Raw genomic sequence first — 27,767 nt, 5'->3', positions numbered from 1 at the left:
TATTAGAATCTTTATTTGTAAGAATGAAATTACGATACCCCCAGAAGAGAGTAGGCAACAGATCCTGTCGGAAAATCACTGTTCCGCCGTCGGCGGACACAAGGGCGTCACGAAAACATATAGACGAGTAAAGAAAAAGTATTTTTGGTCGGGAATGAAAGCCGACGTCCAATCATTCATAAAAAACTGCCGTGCTTGTCAACTAAAAAAGTTAGTAAGAACAAAAACTCGGCAACCCATGGTGCTTACGGACACCCCTGACTCCGCCTTCGACAAAATCTCCATGGATATCATGGGCCCACTACCAACGACACAGTCGAAAAACTGTTACATACTTACTATACAGGACCTCCTAACTAAGTACTCGCTCGCGATACCGCTCCAACACGCCGGAGCCATAGAAGTAGCCGACGCGCTCACCAACGAGTTTATATGCACATTCGGTGCTCCCAAAGCAATCCTAACCGACCAAGGATCGCATTTCTTAAATAGCCTTATGCGAAACATAGCACGTAAGTTTAGAATTAAGCATTACAGAACCACAGCGTATAGACCACAAGCCAACGGCTCGGTCGAAAGATCGCACCAAGTCTTGTGGGAATACCTGAAGCAGTTCGTGGATAAAAATAACGAATGGGATAAGTGCCTAAAGTTAGCGTCCCTCTCTTACAACACTAGCGTCCACGAAGGCACTCAGTACACACCGCATGAACTCGTGTTCGGTAAAACCGCGCGGACCCCTGCGAGCGATCCCGTTACTGCGGATACGACCAACGAGAGTTACGCGGAATATCTTACAACACTTTTCAACAGCATCAAAGACGCACAAACTATCGCACGCGAAAACCTAATGCGCGCCAAGGAAAAATCCAAAAGATACTATGATCGTAGAATAAGGACGAGTAATTTTAAGATAGGCGATAACGTATACCTCCTTAAGGAACCCTCGAAAGGGAAGCTAGGGGACCAGTACGTAGGCCCCTACAAAATATTAGAGGTTCTCAAGAGCCACAATGTAAGACTAGCAATAAGCGCTACCAGGACCCGTGTAGTACACGCAGACAAGCTCAAACACTCACCGCATCGCGCCCCCACTACGGAGGCCTCCCCCACTCCAGAGCCGCTATATCAAAGGAAGTCGGACGGAGGACCGACCACAACTCAATCAAGCGCAGCACCATGAACATCGTCACCGTCACCATGGAAATCTTAGCGCATGCCATTGCCCTAATCCTGTTGTTACCTGCCGCATCATACTGTCTAATCGGATACGACTGCGGGGGACAAGGATTAAATATAACGTCATTATCGCTCCTAGACATCGGTAAATGCGCCGTCGACAACATAGAACCTAAGAGGGAAGCCACCTACGTACAGCTGTTACAAATGTCAACCCATGACCACACACACGTGATGCAGTGCAAAGTCGAAGTCGACCGCACGATATACTATTGTGGAATGCACTCGCACGTCTCGATAGTCCGAGGAGGACGCCGCCAATACACAATAGAACTCACCGAATCCATCTGCAAAAAGCTGCAAGACACGGGAACCATCGACATAGGAACAGGTCAACGAAGCATCCTCCAGTCATTCAAGAGGAACAGCACGGACGTGCGAAGCGTCACCCTCGCCGGCACCACCAGCATGGACGGAAGTTGCACCGGAACTCAATACGGAGATGCCTATGGAACATGGGAAAGTGCTGTCGTCCAGGCCGTCGTAAAAGTAACTCTTCGGAACTTCGACGCGGTCATCGATAGAAATACTAACGAGTTGATCCTACCATCCGGGGTGCACTGCAAAGCACTCACGGGAGAATGCATGGACCACGACGGCTCGGAGACCTACTGGACTATCACGCCAAGGGACAGCTGCCACTTCGACCAATACGACGTGCTATACGAGGGCCCAGCCGATAAACTCACGGCACAGACAAACACCGAGACGCCAACCGTTTACACAGTGACAACGAAGGAAACGACCTTCGCCCTCACCAAAACCACTGAGATGACACTGTGTGGCTACAAACTCATGCTGACGGAACACCCAAAATTATTCGTACTAGAAACAGAAAAGGGAAGAACATTCAAAATCCGCACAAGAATATCCGTCAGTAACTTAGACATTTTTTCGTATGTAAATTCTAAATTTATATACGTAGAAAAACATATTAAAACACAACTGACGCGACTCTACCGCGACATAATGGAACAAAAATGCGCGCTCGAAAAAGAAATATTACAAAACGCGCTCTCGCTCGCCAGTTTCGCCCCTGACGAAATGGCGCATCGAATAATGAAGGCACCTGGATACACCGCAGTCATGGCGGGAGAAGCCCTACACCTGGTCAAATGTCTAGCTGTAGAATGCCGAGTACGACCAACGGACGTCTGCTATAACGAAATCCCGGTAACGTACAAAAATCAATCATTATTCATGCTACCGAGGACAAGGATACTCACCAAAAAAGGAACGCCGAGGGACTGTGTTACGTCCCGCAACAAAAAAATTTAAAATCTTACTTATAAAAGTATAATCCCTACTTATTCTCTCATCCTATATAATCTTTGCGCGATACTATATATAATTACTATATATTTGCGTCATAATATTATATATAATCAATATATATATACATCAATTTAATAATAATCAGTTCTCATGTAGTCAAAATACTAGTAACCACCAGTACTAACCGAAAGCTGGACTTATACACATCTATCAATCAAGAAAAAGTAATAGGCTCTTTGAAACAGTCATTTATAATAATCGTAAAAGAATTTCAATACATATATAATTATTATTTATGCAATTTTAATAAAGCTGCAAAAGCCTCATACAATCACCTTAAAATCGCTTATGAAATTTCATAAATCAATAGCAAAATACTATATATATATATATATATATTTATATATATATTCGCCATAATCTCATATTAATACAATACATTGATTGATGTGGTATATAGCCAGAAAAATATTACAATGAATTAGCAGTACTGGTACTGGTCGTATATAATGATATTAATCTTAATAACTAACCTTACTAAGAAAAGAAATTTATTCGAAACTTTATTATCAAGAAAAACTCTTAGCAAAACACTTGCAACAAGACTTCGTATAAATTGGTATACGAACAAATCCGTCGGTAACTGGTCTTATAGCCTCTTGTGCGTTCCTTTACATTCTTCTGGTAAATTTGGCATGGGAAAATTTCCATAGCCATGAATCCCGAAACCTGAAAATATTATAACTAATTAGTATTTAGACAAATAAAGACATAAATCAATAAACAATGAAAAACACATATATATATATATAAAAGTTTAATTATTATCAAATAATAAATATATTTACTTTGATTATTTAATTATAAAATTAAAACGTAAAAACAGATGACCAGTAACGACTAAATAACAATCCTTTGTAAAATAACAAGCTTCTTTTAAAAAGAAAATGATTTAAATAATTCTTAACGAATAAAATATAATTTGTTTCAAAGAATAGTATAAAGGATTTCGTATCTTATATAATCTTTACTTGTAATTATATATAATCACTATAAATCCACTTTATATTATATGTAACCAATATATATAGATATTCACTCAATATTCATATTATTCCGTTATCACATATAACCAAAAAAGGATATCCCTATGCGTGTATATGCGCTTACTACAAAGGAAAAGGCATAAATCAAAATATTTTATCAAACGATACTCACCTAAATTCTATTAATAAATGATTTTGAGCCCATGCGTATCTTTTTAATAAACAGTATGTTCGGTTGTCATAAAAGAGATGCAGCGATTATAAATTTTGAAACCTGAAAATCAAATAATTAATTAATATTTTGTAATAAATATCTACAGTAAAAATGCTAACAAATGCTCCGAAAGTGAGCCACATAAAATATTAATACGAAAATTTATAAAGAATCATCAATAACAAAAGGAAAGTTATAAAGTTAACATTCTACGTACATATAAGAATATGAAACAATAAATAAATGTACCAAGTCAAACAAAAAATTAACGCCCATGAATAATAATTGTTACTAAAACAATACGCTCTAAAAATCAGTAATAATAATTAGTAATAAAATAATTAACAATATATATATATTTTTTATATTCATGAGAAACAAAATTAATAAATTTTCCTTGAATAAATATTTTTCTAAACGTTATAATAAATCTTTACTGTACATTAATACCATTGGCCAAATATGTCTGTATAAAATTCTAATTATTACTGAATAACATTTAACTTTGACTATTTAATTACAAAATGTAAATGACCAATAACTAAATAATAATCTTTTATAAAGTAACGAGCTTCTTTTAGAAATTAATGATCTAAACATTTCTTAATAAAATATAATTAATAAAATATATATATAAAATATAATTAATGAATAAAATATAATTAATCAAGCAAGAATTTCCTTTAAAAATCCTAGATTATTTTAATTTTTGGTCCTCGTTGAGTTCCCGTAAATATATATATATGTTCACTATCAGGAAGTAATTTTCCTCAGAGTCTTGATACCTGAAAAATATAATAAATATATAAGAAAATCTACTATAGAAATTATTAAATAAACCATCCAAAATATAATACATACTTACACACTTTTTATGATCCTATATATATAATATTTATCCTCTTCCTAATAACGTAAGACAGCTTGTTATAAATAAGTAGCAAGAATTCCAAGACCCAGCAACTGAAAATAATAATCAAATAATATTTGGCCATATGAAAAATTAACTTAACAAAAATGTACTAAAAAATCAATCTATACAAAAATCTATTATCATTATAAAAGTTTGATTGATCAAAATTACTATATTAAAAAGGTTTAATATTTTATAAATGTATATAATTATATAGGAATAAAAGAAATCAAATAGTAAAAGAAGTATAATAAATCAAATATTAATATATTAAATTTCAACAATAAATATATTAAATTAAATAATAACTACTAAACAATAACTAAATAATAAAGAAATGTCAAGAAATTATTATGAATAAAATTTTATACGTAACTCTTTGCTGCATGCAGAATAATAAGTCACCCTATAAACATAGCCTCCACTTGGTTGTCCACCGGGTGTCCCAATATTTTCATCACCTAACGAAAACGCTATACGGAAAAATAAAAATATATTTATTAATAAAATTCCTTAGAAATATATTTCAATAACAAACTACAAATATGCCTCCTCAAATATATAATCAACAGACTACATCTATCGAAATTTATACACGAGACCTCAATAGGTAGTAGTACGTGAAAGTGAGAGAGACCGCACTATCGGGTGACTCGCGCGAGTGAGAGAGACAGCGCTATACGCCATACCATATGTAAAAATTAATAAGAATTAAACCGCGAAACAAGCTCGGACAGACTTGTCACCCTCATTATTAGTATAAATACATATGTAGTTATTAATAAAAATTTAAAAGATAATGCATTAAAATACTAAATATTAAATACATATAAAATACATAATATTATACATGAATACATATATTATATATATGTATATATAATATATATTTTATAAATATATGATATAATTAAAATAAAACCTTTAATTCATTAATTAACTTATCAAAATAATAAACTTACCAAATAAACTTCCGAAATAATTCGCACAGATTCCTCAAAATCCTTTCAATGCTGCATATTCTTATATGGTTTAAGCCTGTCTGTTGTCCGTGAATAATCCATTGGTCCATATCCCTTCCAACATATATATATATATTATATATGCAACCTAGACAAATAAGAAAAATTCAAATAATAACACGTTTAAACTCTAAGCATAAGAACATAATAATTAATACATTATAAAAATCTCTTTTCATATACGTATATTCTATATAGTTATTCAAATAAAACTTCACTACATAATAATAAATTATATAAAATCTAATTTCTTATTGCCAAATAATACATATATTTTTCATTTTGATTATTTAATTGCAAAATTTTATATACAATTAAAATATAATAAGTAAGCAATGATAACCAAATAATAAACCATTTTCATTATGTAAAAGCTCAACATTAATTAATGTATGTATATATTTAATAAATGACCGAAAGTTGTCAAGTCAAGCACATTCAAAATAATATTAAAATATTTCAAAATATCCAAAACTTATCCGCAATTAGAGGTGCATAGAGTTAATAAGTTATGGCCAGATGATCATATGTGAGTATTTTAATCCGCTCCGACAATAGTCTAATAAACGTTCTATATTGTCGATTAAAATACAGCCAAGCTATAAATGATATGCACCCTCGAATATCTTCTGTATAGAATGTCGTTTTACAAAATATCTGAAAAATATAATAACTATATAAGACAAACATATTAAATTATTTAAATTATTAATAATTATAAATAATAAAGATTCTGATTTAATAAAACCAATAATGCAAAATAAAGCTCATAACTCTTTACTGTGTGCAGAATTATAAATCTATATAACTACTAAATAAATTTTGTTATAACAAAACTTGACACATATATAACACACATGAAATATAAAGTTCAAATAATAATAATACAAAGTAATAAATATACATATTAATAATAATAATGAATGTATGGTCTTATAAAATTCATTATGCATGATTTTATTATTGAGACGAATAATAAGTCTCCTTATAAGAGCACAAGGCTAAGTCCAGCGTACCGCGTTATCTCCCCTATTACTTTGTTATCTCCCCTAATGTTTTCGACGTCCGCGCCGAGTCTTAATGCGAAAGGGACTCGCGAATATACAATGTATGAATATTATAAGGAGCGCTTTCTTATTGCAAGAGTAATAAGTTATTACGAAATTATAAATTATAAAAGAATATATATATATTATATGTTAAATTAATCCATATCATTAACTAACAAAGATCCAACAGTAATGCAATTTTTTAGCAAACTTTCAAGCCTTCAAAAGAGAAATAACAATATGTATAATACATATTTAATTAATAAAATAATGAAGATAAAATTTTTAATAATTACATTTATTAACTTTTACAAACAATATATATAAGTATATATATATATATTCTATACAATTAACAAGTAAGGAATATATAATTTATTCATATAAATTATAACGAATGAAATTATTAAATCGATTTATAAAGCGTTATAAATTCACTCACCAAAAGATAAGCGACCCTCCGAGCTTCATCCGGTGCAGCTGCACATGAGCTCACTCAGCGATAAGATAAGGCCTGGCGCGACTGCCTGGCGCGACTGCCTGGCACGGCGAACACCTGCATCCGGTGATAAAAAAGCTCGCCACATCCTTTGTTCCAAGAGCTGAATAATAAAAAGAATAATTAATACACTTTTATATTATAATGTAACACAATTATTATTAACAATTATCTAGACCATGCACCTATATGCACATACATATATATATATATCATATAATTATTATATAGCAAATTGTAATTATAATGGTTTATAACACCAGAATTTGTTTATAACATTGTTAACTAGAACTATATAATTAATATAAAGAAAGTTAAAAATCAATTCTAAACGGAACATGCTAGAACGATCATTCACACTTCTATTGAAAGAGGTTGAGATTCTATATTAAAAAATATATGCATGCAAATTATTAAAATTCTGGTGACTAAAAACCTATTGTAAAAGCCTTACCTTTTGTAAAATGAATTAACGAGCTCGATGCATGGACAATACTGACAGCTCCGTCGTCCCCACTATCCCCACGCAAGAGCGCGGCCACTACGTCATAGCGCGCTCGAAGAAGAAGGACAGCTATAGCGGCAAGCGGCAGTCGAGCCGCCTACGCCCGGGAGCGCCGCATTCTCCTACCACTGCGGATAGCCGGCACGGAGTAGGGACCAGAGGGTACCTCAGGGAGCGCAGCTCAGTCTTCCGCGCATTTGACCCGACGCTCTTGAGACAACATCACCTAGCATTTGACCCGACGCTCTTGAGACAACATCACCTAGCATTTGACCAGGAGCTCTCTGAAGAACAAGAACAGTAGCAGTCACGAACCATTTAAAATCGAAATAAAGACTTAGTCTCAAAACATTATTCGACTTAAAAACTTAGTCGCGAGAGCTGTAAGACAGTAGTATACTTAAACAATAAAAGTGTTTTATTTGAACATCATCGCGGTCTTCTGCCATTTATTTACTACCGGCTCCTTCGACTCTCCTGCCAAGGCATCACTGAGGTCGACAGTCCACAGCGGAGGTTCGACGAGCACTTCCAACCGCAGTACTTTTGGGTAAGTACTCGTTTTAATTATTCAATATTTTCCTTTTTCATCTCTCGTGATCTGCAACCATCAACCGAATATTATTATTATTTTTGCATGACATATTGAAGAATTTTATTACACATAATAGTCAACAACTTACCTTCATACAATTCCAACGTCTTCTCCTTCTGATAACACGAGTACGTTGATTGCCTTTGAATGTTCAACGCTCAGTCTGTCTTTGGTTTTATCCACAAGAGTGAATCGTCGCCTTCGACTTGTCAATCGATGTGCATTGGGTAGTCTACTCTACCCCTCTGCCGTTTCCGCGAAGAATTTTCTCCAGGGAAATTTCTTTACGGACTCTGTGCCGCTGTGACGTGACGTCTTGCACATCGAAACTTGTCGTAGAGCACGGGACGCGCTCTTTAAGGACCGACTGACACATAGTATGATAACTCTGGTTTAGTATAATATATTAGAGGAATTATTTTATAATAATAAAACTAAACCAGCAGGCACGGTATCCATCTTATATTTAAATATCCCTACACACCCTTCCTTACCACGTCACTGCATGTGAGGTAACTATCTAATAATTTTCTCTTATAATAAATGAGGAGTCGCGATTTCAGAATCTGTCCTGTCTCTTTCTTTAAACCGGTCACGAAACTTTAGATTTACGCGGTACATCCTTTGTTGACAGGTGACCCCTCGAAATTTCCATCGTAAGTATTAGATGCCGCGAAATAATTTCAAATTATCCTTTCAATAGAACAAATTTAAAATTTAAATTATTTCAATAATAGATGGTTAGCGCCCGACGACCAGATCCAATAACTCGCCGCGAATTTCCCTTACAAAATCCAGGTGTAACCCGGCGGGAAATATTTAGACAGCGGTTATTACGAGATCGCCCCTCCGTCGCTCGTCAATTATTTATAGATAGGGACGAGATTCCTACCGGAATAGCAAGGGCCGCAACCGACCGCGAAGACACACTCTTCGACCTCTCCTTCGCACCCTTGCCCCCGGAGCTTAACCCCGAAACCACCGACGGCAATCTCCCTGCGATACCAGCTAGCGCAGAGTCCGAGGAAGAGGAAATTGAATCTGCGGAATCGGACACATCAAGCGACGCGTCCACAATAATTATTGATTTGGAAGACCGAACGGACGGAATTCCCTTGGGACTGCTCCGCGCTTGGGAGCGAAACGGGGAAATAAGGAGGAGCCCAGCGACGTTGGATCGACGGGTCCAAACTTCACCGCCGCCTAGCCTCCCACGAACCCCAGACTCTTTTCCGGGGTATTCGCCGCCAAATTATTCTCCTGTCTTGCCTGGAGAAGTGGATTTAGATTCCACAAATATCACTCCAAGTGAAGAGGACTTTATAGATTACGAAATTAACCAGCTTCTTGATTATTTAGATAGCGAAGAGTTCCTCGATTCTATTGTCGAACCATAAAATCCTAAATAACTTTTAACTATACATATATATAAATATATCCAATACATATATATAATTTAATTTCACTAAAATTACCTTACAAACTAATGTAGAAGAACGAGGAAGGATAAAATAAATAAAAAGAAAAAAATAGAATTTATAATATAATAAATTTGCATATTTATTTGTCAACCTTAAATACCTCCGAAAAGAAGCGTCCTATAGATCCTAATCTCTCGGCGTCCCAGGGTATAGCCGGCTTAGCAGGTTGCCCTGAAAAAGAAATAGAGAGATATAATATTGTTCGTCCCTGCACGGTGCGCCCTGCAGAATCGTTGAATAAACGATCGAATAGGACGTAACACAAACATTAAAATTTTTGGTGGCAGCGGTGGGATTTGCCAAAAAGGATCTAAGCTTCTGAGAGGAAATTAAGTGTTTGACGAATAAATTTTTATAAAGTATCTAAATCAATTATGCAGACTCGATCAAGCTCGACGAGCTCTGTAGCCACAGGGGCTACAAGGAAACAATATACAGCAGAGGAAACCGAAATCCTCATGCAAAAGGTAAACGAAAAGGAGAAACAGTTAAAAGAACAGGCTGAGGCCTTGCAAGTCAAAAACGAACATCTGATAAAAATGCAAGAAGAAATGAATCGAAAGGAAATGGCCGCAAGCCAAGAACAACCAGCTGTAGAACAATTAATGGCTTCTATGCAAACGATTACCAATTATATTGAGAGGATTAATTCAAGGCTCATGAATCTAGAGACCTCGCAAAGAGAAGAAAGATATGTTCCACATGAAGAACGAACATTTTCTCAACCGACATCCCAACATTTTGATATCGCGGACCAACCATCTCCGATACGCCTTAAGGATGCTATCGACACAATACCTAAATTTGACGGCCATAAAATGTCCGTTTTCCACTTCAGTAAAATTTGCGAACGTGCTCTCGATTTAATACCCGCATATCATGAATATCATTTAGTGCAGCTTATTATTAATAAACTGCAGGGACATGCATATTCTGCCATAGAAGGGGTAGAATGTCACACCGTTTTCGAGCTAACGAAACGATTAAAATTAATTTTTGGACCAAATAAATCCGTCGACCAATACCGTGGAGAACTAGCTAACATATACATGAAACAAAATGAAAATATTTTTGATTATATAAGCAGAGTGCAAGAACTACGTACCGCAATAATAGATGGAGAATCTGATTTATCCGGAAACATAGGAGAACGAAGAAAGGACGCCATCGAAGCAACCACTATGAACAGCTTTATCAACGGACTTCCATCTGACCTATTAGTACGCGTAAAACTCGAACATCCGAGGACCTTCGAGGAAAGCATTAGCACAGCCATACAATTATCCAAAACTATTGAAGCTGAAAACATTCGGAAGCGCACTCTCTTCCGCCCAAATTTTCAACCCCGTGCTGACCTCCCCAATAACGTCAGCAATGCAGCTCGCCAAAATCCTATGAGCAACAACACTAACAACCGTTATCAACTCAACAACGGACATGCGACCTCACAACCACCCTTCCCCGCATCTCCAGTTAAATTAATTGCTGGACAGCCTCAACAAGGTTATCAGACCAAAATCTGTCGCTATTGTAAAACTCCTGGACATCTTATAGAAGAATGTCGGAAGTTAGCTTATAGAAGAGCTCAAGAAGGGAACCAACAATCCGGTACTTCGGGAAACGCGCAAGGCGTTCCGATGAGAACCGACGTCCGCCGGAACGACCCGCAACCAGGACGTCCGACTTACCACATTCAAAAGAAAGTCAACATAATAACACCACAGGAAACTCCCGCACAAACTTCCGAATCTGCCAAATAAATGACAGACAACAATCTACGGAATTGCCCACAGTAACGTTATCCTCTCCAGATCTAATAGCAGATTGCAAATTTATGATTGATTCTGGATCTGGACTAAACCTTATTAAACAAAAATGTTTAAATCCAAACGTTACTCTCGACAAAACTAATCCTTTATGTCTGCAAGGAATAGCTTCTGAAACTATCGTTACACTAGGAGCTGTTTCCCTATCTGTACTTGGAAAACTATCTGAATTTTATGTCATATCTGATTCGATAGGATTCTTACAAGATGGAATATTAGGCAACAAGTTCCTGAAGGAACGAGCTGTTATAGTCAACTATAGAGACAACTTTATACAGTATGAAGATATGAGAATTCCATTCTCAAACTCAAGTACAATATGTCTTAAAGAACGAACTGTCACTCCATGTTCTTTTCATATTACCAATCCAGAAAAACAAATCGGATATGTACCTCGTCATACCCTTGCCGAGGGCATATACTTCGGGGAAGCTATCGTCACCAATAATAATGGAAAAGTCCATATGCCTATATTCAATACTTCCGAGGAAGAATTGACCCTTAATATTCCATTCATAGAACTGCAGGATTATGATACTCACGAAATAACAAAGAATCCCACTGGAACCCAAGGGCTTCCCAGAGGATTAATCAGAACTTCTAACTCCAACAATCTCGCTGGACTAGACGAACCCCGAGTGGAATTCGTCAAAGCCATAGATAATCCCATTTACTTTAACCAGGCATTATCAACACCAACAGATAGAACTGTTGATGTCATAAACCTTCTACGCCTCGAACATCTGAATTCCGAGGAATCAGAAAATGTTCGACTACTAGTTTTCAAACACTCCGACAGATTTCATCTTCCCGGTGAACATCTCCAAGCGACAAACGCCGCTCAGCATTCTATTCCTACTATTAATGAAATGCCTGTCCACACGAAACAATATAGATTTCCTCCTGTACATAAGGAAGAAATTAATAAACAAGTAAATGAATTATTATCTTCTGATTTAATAAGACCTTCTACTTCCCCTTATAACTCTCCTTTATGGATAGTTCCGAAAAAGCCAGACTCCCTAGGGAATAAAAGGTGGCGAATGGTTATCGATTATCGAAATCTCAATGAAAAAACAATAGGCGATGCCTATCCTCTTCCAAATATAACGGATATATTAGATCAACTTGGATCTGCAAAATATTTTTCAGTACTGGACTTAGCCTCCGGTTTCCACCAAATACCCATGGCATCAAAAGATGCCCATAAAACTGCTTTCTCTACACCTTACGGACATTACCAATTCAAACGAATGCCATTTGGATTAAAAAATGCTCCTGCAACATTTCAAAGATTGATGGATAACGTTCTATCCGGACTTCAGGGAAATGAATTATTCGTCTACATGGATGATATTGTCGTATATGCACGATCATTGCAAGAACACGAAAGCAAGTTCGAAAAATTAATGCAGAGATTAAGAGCTGCAAATTTAAAATTACAACCAGATAAATGCGAATTCTTACGACGTGAAGTTATGTATCTAGGACATATAATTGGATCTGACGGAGTCAAGCCTGACCCCGCTAAGATAAAGGCAATAATGAATTTTCCTACTCCGAAGAATCCGAAAAACATCAAACAATTCCTAGGACTAGCCGGATATTATAGAAGATTTATTCCAAATTTTTCCAAAGTCGCAAAACCATTAACTGATCTTTTAAAAAAGGATAAGAAATTCGATTGGCAGGACAAACAAACGGAAGCATTCGATATTCTAAGGAATTCACTATGCTCTGAGCCTATTTTACAATATCCCGACTTTACTAATCCATTCATTCTAACCACCGATGCATCTGGATATGCGGTCGGAGGAGTGCTCAGTCAAGGAATAATAGGGAAAGATCTACCCGTTGCCTACACATCTCGAATTCTAAATTCCGCTGAACAAAATTATTCTACAATAGAGAAAGAATGTTTAGCTATCATTTATTGCGTAAATCATTTTAGACCCTATTTATACGGAAGGATATTCACTATAGTAACTGACCATAAACCATTAGTGTGGCTACACTCCATCAAGGACCCTTCCTCAAGATTATGGAAGTGGAGAATGAAACTCTCTGAATATCGGTATGAAATACAATATAAAAAGGGAACTCTAAATTATAACGCTGATGCCTTATCCAGAAATCCACCCGTCGACGTGGCTATTCCGTTATTCCTCATTGATGAAGGAGAATATTCATCCGACGAATCCATATTTTCGTATAGACCTCAAAGGCCAAAGGGAAAATCTAGTACACCTGAAGGTCAGAATGCAGGACCTAATCAGGAAGACATGGGAAACTATCAAAAAACCGCCGAGACTTCGGCCCCCGTAGAGCGTCAACCAGCAGAAGATTATCAAAATTATTCTGTCGAACAAGAAAATAACAATTATGGAGTCACAATCGAAGAAGTTACTGACTCTGAAGACAGCGATGATACGGATTATACTGAAATAATAGAATCCGACATTGTACCGTATCAGTCAAACCCACAACAACTGAATCCACCAGCTCTTCCACCATGGAGTCGAGCCTTAGTGCGAGAAGTTAGAGAGGATTTACTCCAACAGAAAGATAATCACACAATATTTATTTACCAGAACGGGACAGCTTATGACAATGGCGCAAAATCATATCAAGAAGCCAATTTACTCCCCAAATATGAAGGATTGGCATTCGAAAGGGCCAGGGTATGTACTGTAAAAGGAAACACGTTAATTGCCCTCCCCATCAAATACGACTATCATACCCTTATAGAAGCCCAGAATCTTAAAAACTGTCTACACTCTTTAGTGGATGTCATTACTGAACTTGGACTCTCTTCCATGAGTCTTAGTAAGACCGAACGCTTCGACGATCTTCCATGGTCATACATCCTTAATCAACTCAAAAGATATCTACAGGAATTACCCATTAATATAACGATATGCTTAAATTTAATTCAAACGCCTGAAATCGAAAAACGTCAATCTCTAATTTTGGAAAATCATGCCTCAGCTCATGGAGGACATAAAGGTGTAACGAAGACCTATAACCGCCTTAGATCTCGTTACTGCTGGAAAACAATGAAAAAGGATATTCAGGAATTCATTAGAACCTGTCGGGAGTGTCAAATAAAGAAACTAACTAGAATAAAAACCAAGCAACCCATGGTTATAACGGATACCCCAGGGGCTGCTTTTGATAAAGTATCCCTGGATATTATGGGACCTCTTCCCCTAACAGTGAGCAACAATCAGTACATACTGACCATGCAGGATTTACTAACAAAATATTCTACTGCCGTGCCATTAAAGGAGGCCACATCGTTAACAATTGCAGACGCCTTCACTAAAGAATTTATCTGTATATACGGTACCCCTCGCGCAATATTAACCGATCAAGGGACAAATTTTTTATCCGCCTTAATGCGACAGTTAACAAGGAAATTTCGCATTCAACATTTTAGGACCACTGCCTATCATCCACAGTCTAATGGATCACTTGAACGATCACATCATGTCCTAACAGAATATCTAAAAACTCAGGTTGATAAGGAGACAAATTGGGATGAATACATTAAACTTGCGATGTTCTCGTACAACACCAGTGTACATGAAGGCACGAGATACTCACCCTATGAGCTAGTATTTGGCCGGATAGCACGACTACCCTCTGCACACCCCATCATCGAAGAAAATATCGAACCCACATACCATGACTATATTGTTAATCTCTTTAACAAGATAAACGATTTACAAATGCAAGCTAAGCAAAACCTCACACTAGCTAAAGAACGGAGTAAGCGATACTATGATCGCAATTTGAATTTACAACAATTTGAGAAAGGAAACCATGTCTTTTTATTAAAAGAGCCACGAAAAGGAAAACTTGCTGACCAGTATACCGGTCCTCACGAAATAATCGAACTTTTACCACCAAGTAATGTTAAAATTAGAACAGGAAACCAAACCCGAATAGTACACACCAACAAGATCAAACTAGCACATCCCCAGCCGGGATGAGGTAATAATCAGAGTCCTTTGTTACAGATGCTTTGGCACAGAAGGCCCACACAGCCGAGATTGGACGCAACCATTTCAAATCGAATAGAGGAATCCTTCTTCTTCGGCCATTGTGTCCATATAACAGGAGCTCTTTGTCTCTTAGACGAAACGAACTTGTGTAAGGAGTGTTACGATAGACTCCGTACCAATATTATTAAGCAACAATACCGGCCCTTGCGGAGACACTTCTTTGTGAATAGTCACATCGTGCGTAATGACCACTGCTCAGCTTGTGGCACAACGGTCATCGAGACCAATTCTCTTGACAAGTGCATCTCCTGTACACTAACAGCGCACGAATTCTTAGAACTTCTACACAACACCTCAACTTCTATCAATAGTTATAGTTACCCCTTAGTCTTAAACGTATACGACAGGACTCCTACGTTATAAGGGGATGCCATTTACCGGCACAGCCTGCTGTGTAGAATTCAGAGGATATCGGTATGATCCCTTGAACGTCTATCTATGTGAACTTTGCTATCACTACGTATTGTCTATTAGAGTACGATTGCCTCTAGTATCTCTACACTTTCTCTCTCCGGGACCACGCCATATCGATCCTCATTGTGCACATTGCTTCCGAACACTTGTCACACAAAGACCTTTAGATCAGTGTCTCATCTGCACTCGAGGTATTGTTGAACTTATGTCCATATCCTATTTACTTACACTGAACAATGCTTCATAATGTCCCAGCTTTCTCTTAATGCTGTATGCATCAAACTGCATGGTTATCTCAATCTAAATAATCACAACCATTATTGCTGTGCATGTTATTGTATGCTACATACTCCCTGTAACCAAAGGTTTTTCTTTCCAATAGACTCCCATATTATTTCTATCGCTCCACACCCTTATAGAACGATCTGTTCGTACTGTCAACGACCCATCACCATAATACGACCCCTACACACCTGCTCCACCTGTACTAGGAATATCGCTCAAATATTCCGAGAGACTCACCCCACCTTTCTCTCAATAAATGAAGAGAATCCCCCAACCTCCCAACCTTGAAGAATTGAAGAGTTAATATGCTATCGGATACATCTTCCGACACCCTGAACTGTACTGTGCACGAAGAATTCGATGGATATTACTCTCTGGAAAATGGCCTGTATTACTGCCCTATATGTAAAATACACGTGGATCATGAATTAGTCCACATAAATTATCACAGCATATCAGAAAATTTTCCTCATATTAGTCCTTCTAAATGCTGTTTATGTAATCGTAAAGTGTCTCTCATAACTCCCATAATTGATTGCAGGCCGTGCTTCCTAAATTACCTGGAAGAAGAACGAAAAAGAGAATTTGCTAGAGCAAGGCAACATGAATAACGCAAGCAATCCCTGTTGCAATCACCCAATCCATGAATTATTGTCCCACTTCCCCAACATGCATGAGGCAAAATGCAGAAAAGTAATTTTTTACAAAAGATATACCGGAAAAACTCGCACTCCTAGCCGCATGTGTTGCGCATGTTATAAACTTCGACAATTAAGAGTGAAGCCTGATTTAATTGTTTGCCACTGGGTAACTTCGGGAGATATAAATCTTGCTAAGTGTAATTACTGTCAATCCACCCTGGAAACTGTTCGTCCCATCCTTCAATGCCAGGAATGCGTATATTCCTATTTTGAAGGAGCAATATTTGAAAAAAATCAGGGAAGGGACATAAGTAACCTAACTGCTTTTGCTTTTTGCAGGACTCACAGACAAGGCATATACGCATAAAATGTGCCCGCTTTCCAAATTTAAGCGACCTGCTCACCCACTACTAGACTACTCCCTCTTCAACAGCCTTAATATAAATTGCGTGGTTATAATGACACATGATGTCCTAACCGCTAACAGTCCTCATCTTATATGTACGGATTGCTACAATCCTGCAACTTATAACAGGGTCTTGACGCAATACTCACACACATTCCAATATGGCAATGTGCCAACGAATCAGTGTGCTAATTGCGGGAGTAATTGTCATGAAATACGACCCCTTCTTGAATGCACTATATGTTTTAAAGCCTATAGTCAATTTGTAGACATGATCGTTAAAAAGGGAGAAGAAAGAACCTACAGGCAAACTATAGGCCTGTCTGTAAATTCAATCACACTGAAGATAGATTATGGAGTGGCTGAAATAACGGTTGATCCTAATGATCCAGAAATTCTAGAGGAAAGATTATTAAATTAAACAATAAAAGAAAATGGATCATCTCAATCCTTGTTTCACCAATAAACTTAAATATTTTATCTATTACGAACTATACGTATATATATATATATATATATCCATAATAATTATGTTAACAAACTGCATTTATAAGAAAAAAAAAACAAAACAAAAACAAAAACAAAAATAAAAACTTTAAATAAAATATATATATATTGTTACGTCCCGCAACAAAATTTTTATTTTTATTTAAGCACGCAAAATTTGCCTCTATAATATTTAGACTGTAGTTCCACCTACGAATATATAAATCTTAATCCCACCGCGTAATCATATTATTGTTAATATAATTAATATTGTTAATTAAAATTCCATCACGCCATCTATTGTCACCAATATTTCTTATTATAAAATCTCACCGCGCAATGTAATATCACCAATACTTATAGTACATCAATACCATTACGCCGCATGATATAATATTGTCAATATCTCCGAAAATAATCTTTCTTTGTTAAGAAGCTAGCTATACATAACATAACCTCACTTAGGAATGATAGAAATAATTTTAAGTATTTGCCCACATATAGTATCATCCGCATAAAAATTACCTACTTTACCGACAATAGGCAAAATCACCCACATAAAAGTTACCGACAGTCGATAAAATAAATTCCTACTTTACCGACGGAGTAAAAGTTACCGACAGAAAAATTACCGACGGTCGATAAGGAAGTTTTCTACCTTACCGACAGAGTAAAAGTTACCGACAGAAAAATTACCGACGGTCGATAAGGAAGTTTTCTACCTTACCGACCGAGCAAAAGTTACCGACAGAAAAATTACCGACCCATGATAACACAGTTACCGACGTTACCGACTGAGGATAAAGTCATTTCCTACCTTACCGACAGTGAATACTGTCCGTACCCACATTACCGACAGAGGGCAGCGCCATCTCTGGTGTAGCGATGATACTAACTTTACCGACATATAAGAGAATACCTCTTTCATTAATATGTAATCCTGATACACAAGAAATTTTACAAATCAAAAACCAAAAGACTTTATATACATATATATATATTTTTGAACATGTCTCGGCACCGACTACATGTATATCTAATTATTTCGGGGCCTAAATTATATCAAAAATCATTGATTCCAGATTAACTCGAAAAATACTATAAATAAAAATCTTATGACAATTTTCCCTTAAGGAGCATAAAAAGTCAGACCGACACATGTATACATAATTATGAAAACTCCAATACTACTAATTTTATAAACGAAGTTTTAAATATAATTTTCCGTATGCGATATTATGAGTCATCATCACATTCCAAACTAAGACTATGGAATATTCCGCTCGAATATTATTGCACAACATTACGCAACATGATGAAATAATTAATTATCATTAAGTAACAAATGAATTTATTGTTATTAAGCGTATGCAATAACCTCCATTTATATATTAATCCACAAAAAATCCGTTCAAGAGAACATTGCGCAACATAACGAAATAATTAACTTATTGTTAAACATTAATATTAAGTACATGCAATAATTTTTATTCAAGAACATAATAGATATAAATATTAAAAATAAAAGCAAAGAATAAAAATTGTTGCACCATTTATTGAAATAATTTATAGTCTTTATATACTTATATTCCACCGCATAAATACTTATGTTAAAATAATTGTAATTATAATAATTATGATGTCAGAATTTATTAACAATATTTAAAGGCATTTTCCATAATAATACATAGAGACAAAAATGAACTTTCGAACGGAGCATGCTAGAAACTCCGTTGACATTTCTACAGCTAGAGCTTAAAAAACTACATTAGAAAATATATGCATATAAACTGCAAAGAAATTCTGATGGTCTAATAATTATTATAAAACTTATGTGTCAAAATACAATGCAACCAGTATAGCCGATTCTATACTGACCGCTCCGTCACCCCCACTCCAATTCTGAAGAGTCCCACCATCTACAAATTAAACTACGCCCACACTACGCCCAATTCCTGCGGCAACGCCCAGCAGCGCGCGCATCTTCCCCACGCTTGTGCCAGCGGCGCGCGCAACCAGCCCGGAGAAGGGAACCAATGAGCGACCGCGCCGCCCACGCCGAGGCGCGCGCATCTTCCGAGGCGCGCGCATCCGTCACGTCAGCGGGAGCCAATCCCAAATCATTGCGCAACAATCACGTCAGAGAAAACCAATCACCCGTTGACAACGCGGCACATCCCTCGAGGCGGACGCATCTTTCGAGGCGCGCGCAGCCAGAAGCAGAGGAGGGAACCAATCACTGCTCGACTCCCTCCACGGAGAAGCGCATCTCCTACTATTGGGACCGTGTGCAAAACTGGGACTGACGACTATATAAACCCGTGCAGAGCGGTCCTCCTCGCATTTTGCCCAACGTTTTCAACAGTTAATAACTGGCATTTGGCCCAACGATATTCAACGATCAACTACAGTGTTAACTTGGCATTTTGCCCAACGATCTTCACAGTTAATACTTATATCTCCGAGATTTTGTACGTGTATTCAGTTAATAAATTCAGTGACTATTGAACATTGAGTTTCTCAATCGAACTCCTGGACTGCAACCTCCATCCCGAACTGTCACCGAGGTAGACGGTATCCAGCGGAAGGAAGCAGCATCCACTCATCAGCCTAGTGAAGGGAAGCAGCCTTCACACACTAGGACATTTCAGACACTGGTAAATATCCGGCCACTTGTCATTAATCTAACCTTTAATTTCTACTAACAACTAAACTCAGTGAATCAGTGCGCGACAATACGGGAACCTTACCTTTGATTACCCGTATTCCTTAATCCAGTTATTCAACTTAGTAAATATTTCCAATTGGAAAATTTATCTGGGACTTATCTCTTTGATAAGACGACGCGATAGACAGTGAGCGAGTGCGAAACTGCAGCGGCAGGTCGAACCCAAGTCTGGCTCGGTGGAAAAATAATTATCTTGAGGAATTTATTCCCATGATAGAGGTTGTTTCTCAACCTAGAGCTGGTGAGGCAATAGAAAAAATAAGCGGCCTCCTGTCAATCGACGTTTGAGTAGGCGAAAATACAGTTTTCGATTAATAGGCAATTATCTTGAGGGATTTATCCCAATGATAGAAGTTGACCTTTTGATCTTGGATTGAATTTAGCCTTAACTTCAAAATACGAGATACATCCCAGGATTTAGAGACAATACACTGGCTTAGTTTATAACAATTTCAATCATTATCACTACTTGCAATTATAACCTAACCTTACGAGGTTAATACTAAGCCAGCCGTATGATAGGTGGATACCTTGTCAGCGTATCCAAACTCCTGATTTTTCCTCGAATCCTCTTTCGATTTTCAGAGAATCAAAATAAAATAAGAATCTTTTTGAAACCAAGATAACACATTAACATTTCAAACAAATAAATTCTCGATAATCCTAATTTACCATCAGTTGGTAATTTTTCCAATAGTCATCAATCATAACTTACCATCGGTCGATAACTTACCATCAGTCGATAACTTACCATCGGTCGATAACTTACCATCGGTCGGTAAAAACAGAAAGTGACGTTAACCATCGGTCGGTAAAACAGAAATCTAACTTACCATCGGTCGGTAAAACAGAAAGTGACGCTAACCATCGGTCGGTAAAACAGAAATCTAACTTACCATCGGTCGGTAAAACAGAAACCTAACTTACCATCGGTCGGTAAAACAGAAATCTACATTACCGACGGTCGGTAATTTTCGAGAGTCAAAGTTTACCATAGATCGATAATTTATAGTACTAATACAATTTATTCTTCTCAGACTATACTTTATCAGCAATTTCAACCGCTTCTTTGAATTTCAACGATCCCCTCACTTGAAGGATTTTCGAATAACCTCAATTTAATTAATTAATAAATACCATCATTTATCCAGCTTGTAAATAAGAAAGGAAATAAATAAAGAAAGAAAATAAATAAAGATTTTGCTTACAAATACACATATTTATTCTCACTCCCTCCTGAATCCTCTCTATAAGCACAATAGACCTTCAATCTCTCGGCGTCCCAGGGTATAGCCGGCCTAGCAGGTTGCCCTAAAACAAATTGAGAGATTAATTGCGTCCAACTGGGAAAGTAAGACTTCCAGACCGGTCCTGAGGAACTGGGGACGTAACAATATATAAAAAAAAAATATATATATATAAAAAAAAAATATATATTTTTATGTATACGTATAACATAAAATTTCTTATATATATATATATTCTAAAATATATATATATATATATATATATATAATTATATATTCATATATAATTATCCTTTAATCGATTTACTATTAATAACTAGTAATAATAATCACTCATATTTACCATATAAATATATATATACATACATATAATAATAACAATAAAAAAAAACAAACAAAAAAAAAAGGGGAAAAGAAAATGCTTCAAAAATATTTCATAGGAAATAATAATCATAAAGAACAATAAAAAAAAAAAAACACATAGTGTAATGATAATAATATACATACAAATTTAGTCAGATTACCTCTCTATATGTATATATATATATAGATACATATACCCATGTTATATTATAATCACATTGAGCGACGCTATAAAGATACCTCTTGTGTATTCGAATACTTTCATAAGTAATTATAATTTAAATACACCTAAGATTCAATGTATAATTATGAATCAATTCTGCGACAATTATTCGTAATCAAACTTTCACGAACATTGTACCATCAATCATGTAACCACAAAATGTAATATAGACATCTACACGTACATCAAAATTGTAATCATTTCAGACCATCATGACGCCCCTAATCCTAGTAATCTTCTTAAGTAAAACTGCCGCTTTAATCGGATTTGATTGCGGAGGACAACACCTCAACGTAACAGCCGTTTCTCTCCTTGATGTTGGCGAATGCGATCTGAACATACGACAACCCAACACCACAGATGTTCATGTTCAGCTACTACAACTATCCGACTACAGTTATACAGAAGTCATACAGTGCAAGGTTGAAATATCCCGAAACATATATCATTGTGGCATGCATTCACATATATCTGCTGTTCACAATGGAAGAGCCGATTATGTGCATGAGACTGGATACACTCAGTGCCTAAGGATGTTTCAAGACGGAACCATTTCCTTGGGAGACAACACCCTTGTCGCTGGCATAAAAGCAAATCAGACGACCTATCGAAGTATCACCTTGGTGGGCCGCGTACAAGTTGACGGATACTGCAAGGGATCCCAGTACAACGATCCATACGGAACATGGGACGACGTAGTCGTCCAAGCTGCTGTGAAAATATCACTAAAATCTTCCTACGTTCCCGTACAATTGAATACTGGAAGAATTAAATTAAAATCTGGAACTGTGTGTAAACTCGTTGACAGCTACTGTTTAGACGCTGACGACGGATACACCTACTGGAAACCTATGCCTACGGATACTTGTAATTTTCAACAATATGATGTCCTCTACGAAGGACCTGCAAACAAAATTTCTGAAGACATCTCCAAGACAGATACCCCAATCATCTATAGTCTTGTGACTCAGGAAATCACTTTCGCCCTTATGAAAACCAAGGAAATACCTCTATGTGGTTATACTCTCCTGTGCACGGAACACCCGAAATTATTCATTCTTGAAGCTAAACCTGGCAATACATTTGCTAGTCGGAAAACTATTCCTGTCAATAATCTTGACATCTTTACATACATGAACTCCAAGTTCGTGTATATAGAAAAACATGTCAAACAACAGATGACGTCTCTCTATAACAATGTAATTTCGCAAAAATGCGAGTTAGAAAGACAGGTAATTACTAATGCCTTATCTTTTGCTACACTCCAACCAGACGAATTTGCCTATCAGCTCATGAAAGGGCCAGGATACATGGCCGTTACAACAGGAGAAGCAGTACAAATAAATGTATCCCTGTTGAAGTGATGGTAAGAAAAACTGGAGAGTGTTATACCGAACTTCCCATTTCTGTACGAAATCATTCCTTCTTCCTTACACCAAAGTCAAGAATTATCACCAAAATTGGCAACGAACGAGAATGCAGTTTAGAACTTCCTACGTTGTATCGAATCGAAGATACATGGGTGCAACTTACACCTAACATTCAAGTCAGACAACTGCCACCTCAACAGCTAAAACCCATGACTGCCTTAACCTGGAGATATCTCACACCGGGACCTTTGGCCGTAAGCGGAATATATTCTGATACAGATCTGGAGAAACTACGAAATCACATTATGTTCCCAGCCGAAAAGCCAGCTTTACTCAATGCCGTTGCTAGAGGACTAACTGGCCATTCCATGAACACTGAAGGAATCTCAGTGTACAACTTGCTGGATGAAAATTCTTTAAATAAAATTGTCGAAAGCACAGCCTCGCGAATCTGGAAGGGATTCATAAATTTTGGATCAGCAACCGCAGGACTCGTCGGAATCTTCATGATTATTCGCCTAGTAAAATTAGTCATTGACACAGTCATTCATGGATACGCTCTTCACACTGTGTATGGTTGCAGCCTTCATCTACTCGGAGCTTTATGGAGCTCCCTCGCAAATTTACTGCTCCATCTGGCACGGGAATCTTCTAGGAAATCTGGAGACGATAACCGAGACAATCAATCACCTGGCGGAGGAACAACCATGCAAACCTCCAACATCGATCCCACTGCACCTGCGGAAGTAATTACTCAACAACCTCCACCAGCCAAACCTCCAAGGACAATGAAACCTTGCCACGAAGAAATCACCAAAAACGTAAATATACCTATATCATATACAAACCTAAGAGACCGCTTAAACACCCTAGATGAAAATATTTAATCTCCCTAGTACAAAATCCTCCGAAAACAATCGGATTTTGTTCTTATTAGGGGGGAGGTGTTACGTCCCGCAACAAAAAAATTTAAAATCTTACTTATAAAAGTATAATCCCTACTTATTCTCTCATCCTATATAATCTTTGCGCGATACTATATATAATTACTATATATTTGCGTCATAATATTATATATAATCAATATATATATACATCAATTTAATAATAATCAGTTCTCATGTAGTCAAAATACTAGTAACCACCAGTACTAACCGAAAGCTGGACTTATACACATCTATCAATCAAGAAAAAGTAATAGGCTCTTTGAAACAGTCATTTATAATAATCGTAAAAGAATTTCAATACATATATAATTATTATTTATGCAATTTTAATAAAGCTGCAAAAGCCTCATACAATCACCTTAAAATCGCTTATGAAATTTCATAAATCAATAGCAAAATACTATATATATATATATATATATTTATATATATATTCGCCATAATCTCATATTAATACAATACATTGATTGATGTGGTATATAGCCAGAAAAATATTACAATGAATTAGCAGTACTGGTACTGGTCGTATATAATGATATTAATCTTAATAACTAACCTTACTAAGAAAAGAAATTTATTCGAAACTTTATTATCAAGAAAAACTCTTAGCAAAACACTTGCAACAAGACTTCGTATAAATTGGTATACGAACAAATCCGTCGGTAACTGGTCTTATAGCCTCTTGTGCGTTCCTTTACATTCTTCTGGTAAATTTGGCATGGGAAAATTTCCATAGCCATGAATCCCGAAACCTGAAAATATTATAACTAATTAGTATTTAGACAAATAAAGACATAAATCAATAAACAATGAAAAACACATATATATATATATAAAAGTTTAATTATTATCAAATAATAAATATATTTACTTTGATTATTTAATTATAAAATTAAAACGTAAAAACAGATGACCAGTAACGACTAAATAACAATCCTTTGTAAAATAACAAGCTTCTTTTAAAAAGAAAATGATTTAAATAATTCTTAACGAATAAAATATAATTTGTTTCAAAGAATAGTATAAAGGATTTCGTATCTTATATAATCTTTACTTGTAATTATATATAATCACTATAAATCCACTTTATATTATATGTAACCAATATATATAGATATTCACTCAATATTCATATTATTCCGTTATCACATATAACCAAAAAAGGATATCCCTATGCGTGTATATGCGCTTACTACAAAGGAAAAGGCATAAATCAAAATATTTTATCAAACGATACTCACCTAAATTCTATTAATAAATGATTTTGAGCCCATGCGTATCTTTTTAATAAACAGTATGTTCGGTTGTCATAAAAGAGATGCAGCGATTATAAATTTTGAAACCTGAAAATCAAATAATTAATTAATATTTTGTAATAAATATCTACAGTAAAAATGCTAACAAATGCTCCGAAAGTGAGCCACATAAAATATTAATACGAAAATTTATAAAGAATCATCAATAACAAAAGGAAAGTTATAAAGTTAACATTCTACGTACATATAAGAATATGAAACAATAAATAAATGTACCAAGTCAAACAAAAAATTAATGCCCATGAATAATAATTGTTACTAAAACAATACGCTCTAAAAATCAGTAATAATAATTAGTAATAAAATAATTAACAATATATATATATTTTTTATATTCATGAGAAACAAAATTAATAAATTTTCCTTGAATAAATATTTTTCTAAACGTTATAATAAATCTTTACTGTACATTAATACCATTGGCCAAATATGTCTGTATAAAATTCTAATTATTACTGAATAACATTTAACTTTGACTATTTAATTACAAAATGTAAATGACCAATAACTAAATAATAATCTTTTATAAAGTAACGAGCTTCTTTTAGAAATTAATGATCTAAACATTTCTTAATAAAATATAATTAATAAAATATATATATAAAATATAATTAATGAATAAAATATAATTAATCAAGCAAGAATTTCCTTTAAAAATCCTAGATTATTTTAATTTTTGGTCCTCGTTGAGTTCCCGTAAATATATATATATGTTCACTATCAGGAAGTAATTTTCCTCAGAGTCTTGATACCTGAAAAATATAATAAATATATAAGAAAATCTACTATAGAAATTATTAAATAAACCATCCAAAATATAATACATACTTACACACTTTTTATGATCCTATATATATAATATTTATCCTCTTCCTAATAACGTAAGACAGCTTGTTATAAATAAGTAGCAAGAATTCCAAGACCCAGCAACTGAAAATAATAATCAAATAATATTTGGCCATATGAAAAATTAACTTAACAAAAATGTACTAAAAAATCAATCTATACAAAAATCTATTATCATTATAAAAGTTTGATTGATCAAAATTACTATATTAAAAAGGTTTAATATTTTATAAATGTATATAATTATATAGGAATAAAAGAAATCAAATAGTAAAAGAAGTATAATAAATCAAATATTAATATATTAAATTTCAACAATAAATATATTAAATTAAATAATAACTACTAAACAATAACTAAATAATAAAGAAATGTCAAGAAATTATTATGAATAAAATTTTATACGTAACTCTTTGCTGCATGCAGAATAATAAGTCACCCTATAAACATAGCCTCCACTTGGTTGTCCACCGGGTGTCCCAATATTTTCATCACCTAACGAAAACGCTATACGGAAAAATAAAAATATATTTATTAATAAAATTCCTTAGAAATATATTTCAATAACAAACTACAAATATGCCTCCTCAAATATATAATCAACAGACTACATCTATCGAAATTTATACACGAGACCTCAATAGGTAGTAGTACGTGAAAGTGAGAGAGACCGCACTATCGGGTGACTCGCGCGAGTGAGAGAGACAGCGCTATACGCCATACCATATGTAAAAATTAATAAGAATTAAACCGCGAAACAAGCT

The 27,767-nt window shown here is 35.5% G+C and overlaps 1 protein-coding gene across 1 annotated transcript in view; it reads left to right on the top strand.

The window, feature by feature from the left end:
- Positions 1-2,208: 2,208 nt before the first annotated feature.
- LOC145964839 (uncharacterized) overlaps positions 2,209-27,767 on the top strand; it is a 35,085-nt gene continuing 9,526 nt past the window's right edge. Inside the window, exon 1 of the mRNA XM_083088001.1 lies at positions 2,209-2,488. Within this exon, the coding sequence (XP_082944127.1) occupies positions 2,209-2,488 (280 nt within the window). The remainder of the gene's footprint in view (positions 2,489-27,767) is intronic.

Source organism: Camponotus vicinus, unplaced genomic scaffold (assembly GCF_025532165.1).
Source record: "Camponotus vicinus isolate PSW18456_S1 unplaced genomic scaffold, iyCamVici1.0 SCAF_14, whole genome shotgun sequence".
In the NCBI taxonomy this organism is placed as follows: Eukaryota; Metazoa; Arthropoda; class Insecta; order Hymenoptera; family Formicidae; genus Camponotus; species Camponotus vicinus.
Note: the sequence above shows the minus strand (reverse complement) of the source record. Positions and strands in the feature narration are given on the sequence as shown.